General features: G+C 40.3%; 1 protein-coding gene across 1 annotated transcript in view; it reads left to right on the forward strand.

The window, feature by feature from the left end:
* Positions 1 to 7,839, forward strand: part of PTPRZ1 (protein tyrosine phosphatase, receptor type Z1) — a 210,128-nt gene that overhangs the window by 89,718 nt on the left and 112,571 nt on the right. The window contains 3 exon segments of the mRNA XM_019509246.1: positions 186 to 252; positions 2,264 to 2,421; positions 3,023 to 3,173. Coding sequence (XP_019364791.1) covers positions 186 to 252; positions 2,264 to 2,421; positions 3,023 to 3,173 — 376 coding nt within the window.

Below are 7,839 nucleotides of genomic sequence, written 5' to 3' on the forward strand. Positions count from 1 at the left end.
AGGGGGTCAGACTAGATGATCTGTCTAGGTCCCTTCCAACTCATTGATTCTATGATAAAAAAGACATTTGTCAAACATGTTTGGTTGATTTTTGAATCATCTGTAGTCATTTGAAGTAAGTTATAACTTTCAGTTCTTTTGTGAATCACAATTTTAAAATAAATTATTCAATCTCTCTTTAACAGATTGTTCCTGAAGATAATCTGGATTATGAAGCAATCATTAAAGGAGTAGACAGTGTTAGTCGTTTTGGTGAGGTTTTCTTCCAGCATTTTTATTCGTTAGGGCAAATTTGGCTTTTGAATTCATATGTAAATGTTAGTGACACAGTTGTGAATCATTAAACTCACAAAGCTGGATTTGATCAATTGTTGTTAAAAAAAAAATACACACACACAAATTGTATAACAAATTTGTTGTACTTCCACAAATTAATATTTGAAAAAAGGAAGAAGAGCTCAAGTCACAAACTGGATACATATAACTTTTTTCAAGTATATGGAATCAAATGTTTAGTTTGTAACAAAATTTTAATGAAAATCAGAAAGATGTAACTATAAAACTGAAGGCTAATGTATAGTAGAGGAAATAATTATGAACTGGTATTTGTTGAGAAGGGGAAGTTTTTAAATGCTGTACTAAACATAATAATAATGACACACAACGAATTAAATAGATATGAGCTAAGTTTTATCCAGGATAGCATCAAAAAGGATTGGTGGTATTTTGAATCCACACAGACATCAGTTCATAAAAGCGCTTGTTTTTCCAAAGCTGTAAAATTCTCCCATTGGAAGAAATCGGTATAATTTCTGATAGTTCCTCTTGCAGTTTCCTGTTGCTGCCATAAACACACATCACACTTCTCTGGACTGACTCTAAATAAGCTCTTCCTTATCCGAGCCCCTAATTCATCAAAGTACTGGGTCATATAATAATCCACCAAATATTTATGTGTATCCCTATTTGTGTTACTGGGTTATGTCCATTTTCTACAGGATCCCAGAACATTCAAATGAACTGGAATATTCATCCTGTCTCTCCCAGTCTTTGATATAGAGGTATACAAAAGGGGGATGTTGTTCACAAGGCAATCTTCACCTCCTTCGTATGGAACAGTGTTCCTCAAGCTGCCCTTCTCGTTTACTATCTCAAATAAGTTTGCTCCCCAGAAAGGATTCTTCTCTAGGCTAGATGAAATGCAGTGTGTGTATTAAAATGTTTGACCTGATAAAGAATGTCTTGCTTTTGAAAGCTTGTCAAACTCTATTCCCAGTTGATCCATTAGAAGATACTACCCTAAGAATATCACCCTTGCCTCTCTATATTAAAAATATAATGTTTCCCCAGACTCTAGTCAAGCCATACACCCTTTTCAGTATCCTCTTTCCCTTACACAGAGTAAGACTTGTTGAGATACTGAACAACCTGACTAGGGCTAAGTACAGACAGTCAAAAAGCCTGAGGCTGAATCAATTAAATCTTTGCAGGTTAGTCTAAGCTGCGTAGATTGAACCAATAAGCAAGTGAACAGACATTCCCTTTTGATTCTGGAAATGCAGCCACATGCCTGCAGTGGCCCAGGCCAGAAGCCAGGGGGTGCTAGAGAATACTTCCCTGGTCAACTGGAGCAGATGGCTTGGGTCAAGGTTAGCCCGCTCACCCTATGAAGGGAGGGTTTGTAGAGGATATGCAAAGCATCCTGGGATACTAGGGGACTTTATGTTAACTTGAATCTCGTGAGGATCTGGGACAGAGGTTCAGTAAACTTATTTAACCTAAATCAGTTAAGTCTGATGCTGCATCCATCGAGGTTTATCGTAAAACAGTTTTGCCTATTATGAAAGCAGTTTATGTGTACTGAACTTCTGTTGTGACAGAGATATGAACTAGTTTCTGATCACTTAAACCGATTTATGTCTAATTTCTGTTCCTAGCCTATGAGTTTAGTACATGTTAAACATGCAATACTTTATGGGACCAGGTCCATGATATTGTTTCTCTAAGCATGCTGTTGAAATGAAAACATGAGACCTGAATTTTTTATTCAACCTCAATTTTCCACCACGGCTCTTTAGATTCTTCTGCTGAACAAGAATAATTCTTATTATCGGATCTTTGTTTAAAGTTGAGTGCAAAGGGTCCAGTCTTTCATTTTTAAAGCATCCTTTCTCAAAGCTTATCTAATTTGGAAGCTCCATGTTTGTTTTATTCATCTTTTATTTAATTTTTTAACAACCTGAATATAAATAATATTTTTCAGGAAAACAGGCTGCTTTAGAACCTTTTGTTTTGCTGAACCTTCTGCCGAATTCAACAGACAAATATTATACTTATAATGGATCACTGTCAACTCCTCCCTGCTCAGAGACAGTTGAATGGATTGTGTTTAAAGATACCATAGGAATTTCTGAAAGCCAGGTAATTAATTTAACCCATGCAAAAGAAATAATTATTCTTATGTTTAAAGAAAATGAATTTGATAAATATATCAAATGATAAAAGTGCATGGCATTGATTTCCAGCCTTCACAGCCTAGTGCTTCATTTATCCAGCTTTTCACTTGTACATGCAGCAATTAAAAACCTGTTTGTGTTAACTTTTTTTTTTTTAGTTAAGGACTATATTCTGAGCCTGTGCCAGGGAGTATAAACTTGTCCAATACCTCTGTAACCTCAGCCATGGTATAGCACAATAGGAAAAGCTGCTTGAATGTTTCTCTTAGTAAGAGGGTAGAGAATGAGCAGAGCTTTGGCTCCATCAGGGGGATAGTTGAGTTGGCATAGGAAAACTAATAATTTACTAGTCATGGAGGGATTCAGTAAACTACCAGCCTGTAAGGCAAGAAGGAAGCACTGGGATAACTGTAACCTAGAGGTATATCTCTGAATTGCAATGCCTCCTGGAATTACTACTACTCTGGGACAGTTTAGGTACCACCCTTTCCTTAAGGTTACAGTTTATTTCAGACTCTAGCTAATTTTCCAGACTTTTTATAGGAGTTACCCTTTTTTCCCTTTAGTTGGCTGTATTTTGTGAAGTCCTTACAATGCAGCAGTCTGGCTATGTCATGCTTATGGATTACCTGCAAAACAACTTTAGAAAGCAACAATATAAGTTCTCTGGGCAGGTGTTTTCTTCATACACTGGACAAGAAGAAATTCATGAAGCAGGTATTTACTGAATGATTACTTTATGAGTTATAAAGCTATTCTAAGTACAGACATTAACCCTAAGAATGACATGCATATTAGGGGTGCACGAAACGGGCCGTATTCAATCCTGATTCAGCCCAAATCAGGGACAGTGATTTGATTCAGATCACTGTCCCAATTCAATTCAGCCAAATCCAAATCTGAAGATTCGATGCTGAATCACTGATTTGGCCATAGACACAGCTTTAAATGTTTTTTCTACATACCTCGAGCTACCAGGTGCAGCTCGTGAACACTGTGATGCTGGGGTAGATGGAGTGTCCCAAAGGAGCGCCTGCCCCTCCCCCCCATGTGCTTGGCGGTGACCTGGGGGCACCACTGTGCACCCCCGGCTTGGCAATCAGCCACGGGGCGACCCCGGGTGCCCCCTCAGACCCAGAAGGCACCAGTCACCTAGCCAGGGGGACACAGGGTGAACCCTGTGCACTCCCCAAAAGACCCAGAAGTGGACCGGAATTGCTTCTGGTCCACTTCCAGGTCTGCTGCCGAGTGCGCTGGGGACCCCCCACTCTGCTCCTGTGGGATGCTCCATCCACCCCAGCGTCTTAGCATTCACGAGCCACCTGGTACCTTGAGGTATATAGAAAAAACATTTAAAGCTGTGTCTATGTCCGAATCATCAAATCTTTCGGAATCAATTCAAAGGGTTCCAATTTGATTTGGAGAGATTAAAGGGTCTCCTGATTCAATTTGGATTTGGAGATTCAGCTACCGAATCGGGCCAAATTTCCTTGAATCAGCGACCGAAGCTTTGCACAGCCCTAATGTGTATTTTAACTTGAAATAGAAAAAAAGCCACAAGCTTTATTTTTGCTTATAAATCATGTTATAGTTTTGTCTTTTACTTTGAAAAAACACTAATTACTCATAAATCATGCTGAATTAAATAATGAAATTCTTGCAACAACAGAAAACATGTACTGAGACCACATCAGTTATTATCTGTTTCTCCATGAATGTGTGCTTTAAGACTGAACAGTGTAGCTATTTCAAAGGCTAAAAGGGGACTTCATTTTCAATGCATATTTAGTTCTTAATTGTGTTGTGTAGACACATATCCAATACAACTAGAATAAACCTCCAAACTTATTTTACTTAGTCTACCAAGCAACTGTAAGATATATACAATATCAAAAATCATATTTCATTTTCTGTAACCTCACTGATATCAATATAAACTACATTATGTAACGGAAAGCAAAATCTTGCTGAAGCACCACGAAAAGTATGTTTAAAAAAAACCTCAAAGCATGTCTAACATACAGCGACAGGAACAAGCTTCATGTAAAGCACAGCACTTTCATTGAAAGACATGACCACCAATGAGCATGTCTTTTGTGTAATAGCCTAGAGCACTAACCCAGGAGGCAGAGAAGCTGTTGCTACTGCTGCTTGCACCTACTTCTTATCTGATAGTCTAGAGCAGGATTGTCCAAGTACTGAGCGGGCAGGACCTCATCCTTCACAAGCCACAGCTGCAAAGCCCCCAGCTCCCTGGACCTCATGTTGCACAGGCCTGCCACTGATGCCATGCTCCCTCCTCCACCCCCCCATCCCCACAAAAAAGCTGCAGTATACCATGCCAGGCCATGCCATGCCAGGCAGGTGCCCCCTAGCTTGTTGCATTATACTGCATACACACTAGGGTTGGCATGTGTCCATATATATGTAGACACTAAAAAAAAAAGGGTAAGAATGCTTGTATGTAAAGTCCAGAAAAAAGGAGCTGTCTACAATAAAATAAAACAAAAAAACCCTAAGAAAACATAAACTTGATTGAAGACCTGTCATCAGAATGAGGCTGGGTGCAAGAAATGTCAAGGGACACCCTGTTGGGAGCTCTCCTTTAGGGCTTTGTGGCACCCATGGGAGGTGCCACAGTCTCCTTCCCAACAGACTTGGTTAGGTGGTAGCTCCACTGCACTGGTTTACTAGTGACTGAGACTGTTAACTATGTGGGATTCACCAAATACTTAATGGTTCAGATTTTCTCTAAGGTTTGTGTTTATCCATTTTTCCCTGTCATAAACCGTGTTTCGGTTGAACGTTGTTTGCGAGTAGGGATGTTTGTTCACTTTAGAACACCTGGTTAAAATTTACTTTCCCAAGTTTCTGGGTGGGGGCTTGAGCCAGATTTAGTAAGCTGATGTTAAACTTCTATATTTGAACCTAGTCCTTGTTATTGCTGTCCAGGGGCTGTAAAACGATGTCAGTAAAAATGTATGTCATTTAAAAGTTTGGTTGCCGGTAAGAAGTTTGCAGATTTTCAGTAAAAAAATAAAATAAAATTCTTAGATTGGACACCCTGGTGGTCACCCTCCCAAGCTGTGGGCCATGCAAGGCCGAGGGCAGAAGGCTAGAGCCAGAGGATAGTGGGGAGCCTGGAGACTGTGACAGAAGCAGCTGCAGCAGCAAGAGCCAAAATATGTTGGGAATGGTGTCTGGGTGGGAACCTGCAGGTTGCGATTTAACCCCTCACGAACCGCATGCAGTCTGCTGGCTGCAAAATGGACAGCTCTGGTCTAGAGAGTAGAGAATTAACCCAAGAAATAACCTATATACATTATATTCCCTTCTTAGCCTGAGAGGTTCAGACCCATGTCTTCTACTTCCTAGGAAAGCACTGTAACAGCCAACCTAAAAGCAAGGTTAGTGTGGGTAAGCTCTCCACCCCTCCACAGCCAGGAGTGTGCAGGTTGTGATTCTGTGAAAACACCAAACACAGGAAGCAGCTTGACTCTGTAATTCATTGACCATCTTGGAGCAGGGAGACCTGGTCCCTGCTACCAGGATTGCGTGTATATTTTGCATTAAATAGTCTTTGTGTAGAAAGCGTAAACCTTTGGGAGGTTGGCTATACTGTCCTTCTCCCACTTTTTCTCTCTTTCTGGCTTCATCAGTTTTCTGTTCCTTGCTGTACAGAGACTCAGCTTCATCAGAACAGTGGAGAGTACCTCCCTGTCTCTCCAGGTGCACAAGACTGGTTTCTTGCCCTTAGCCTGGGAGTTAGGATACTCCAGGAGGTGGGTTGTGTGGGTGAACCCATCAAACTGCAAAGGGCATAGATACCAGCTCTTCTGCTTCCCGAGTGAATGTGCTAATGTCTAGGAAACTCACTAACCATGTGTTTTAAAAAAATTCTTGAGTCTTCTATTTTTAAAATACAGTTAGGACTATTTAGGCACTCATGTCTGGGAGAAAGTTTTCAGCTGGGAATCCTGATTTTACAAAAGTATCTCAGTGAGTGCTGCAGGGAGGTACCTCTGTCCCAGATATGGGTAGGATTTCAGCACACATCCTCTTCAGTGTTTCTTATTGCCTCTTTGAAGGGTCCACTGTGGCAACATGTTGTTGTCTATTGCGATCCTATTCCTAGATGCCTAACTCTTTCTGTGTACTGTATTTTAGTACTGTAGTTTTATTTGTATTAATATTTCCACCTGATTCTATGCTGAAGGGCTCTGTGCTTGGAATTTTCCTTTAAGTCAGCAACTGTTGGGTATTCAGACCTACCAGACTGAGTCACATATATGGGACATTAGTTGCACTGAAATATTGCTGTATAGGGTGGACTTACAGCCTCATTAGTAGTTAATCAAATGAAGCTTCAGTTCTGAGCTGTGCTTTGTACTTCTCATAAATATCTGAAAACCATTGTTCTGGGAGCTGAAATTTCTCATACTTAGTGTCAACCAAGAAATTAATTTTTGTCAGAAAGCTCCATAAGAATGTATTAAGCTGTGTTTGATTACTTGAAACATAGGGATAGGACTATGGAAAGAATTTTAGATTTGTTAGAATTGAGCTTGAGTTATTAAATATACTGCTGTGTTGAAGTATCAGGTTTTTGCATGCTTTGATACTTTTATATGAAAACCATGCAGTCAGCCTTAGTTGGAGAAATTTGATTTGGAAAATAGCTAAAATTATCCCTTCCCAAGTGAAATTTGAAGATGAGCTCAGAGTGGCATCTCTTCCTTTCTATTTTAGGGTCCCATGGTGTCAGCCACGGTGAGGGCTTCTCACTCCTGTGGGTTCTTGTAATGAATCCACAGAGAAAGAATGTCATGGACAAGGGATCCCATGTCCCTGGAGACAAAAGCTGTCTGCATTGGTGGCACTCCTTCCTATTTTGATTAACTGGCCTCCATCTTCCTTTGATAGCACTGCTACCAATGACTGGTCCCTGAAATTCACTAGCATCAGCAGAAAATCAAAGGGAGTTAATGTGAATGTGATCTGTGTCACCCCTATGTAGATGTCCACATAGGAAAGCAGGGACCAGACAGGAGATTGTGCTGCAGAGTGAGCCTCTGTTTTCCAGTACCTACCACACCTGAAAGTCTTCTTGCCAACTCTTAGTAATGTGTGGGTTTACATAGATGAAGGTTAATACTACAGAGGAGATTGGCATCCAACCACTTCCACTTCTTGACAAGCAGAAGATCTATTACCAGAATCTCTTCTGTAAACATATATGGAGAAAATGTTCCAGCCTACAGTTAGTAGAGCCTCTTTACACTCTCATTAATATCAGTGTAAACTGGGAATAACTTCAGTCCTACTAATGGTTAATTATTTTGTACTGGGTATCCAAAAGGCCTGACTGCTGTGCCTTTAAAAT

This window comes from Gavialis gangeticus, unplaced genomic scaffold (genome assembly GCF_001723915.1).
Source record: "Gavialis gangeticus isolate Ggan-Ray unplaced genomic scaffold, GavGan_comp1, whole genome shotgun sequence".
Lineage (NCBI taxonomy): Eukaryota > Metazoa > Chordata > Crocodylia > Gavialidae > Gavialis > Gavialis gangeticus.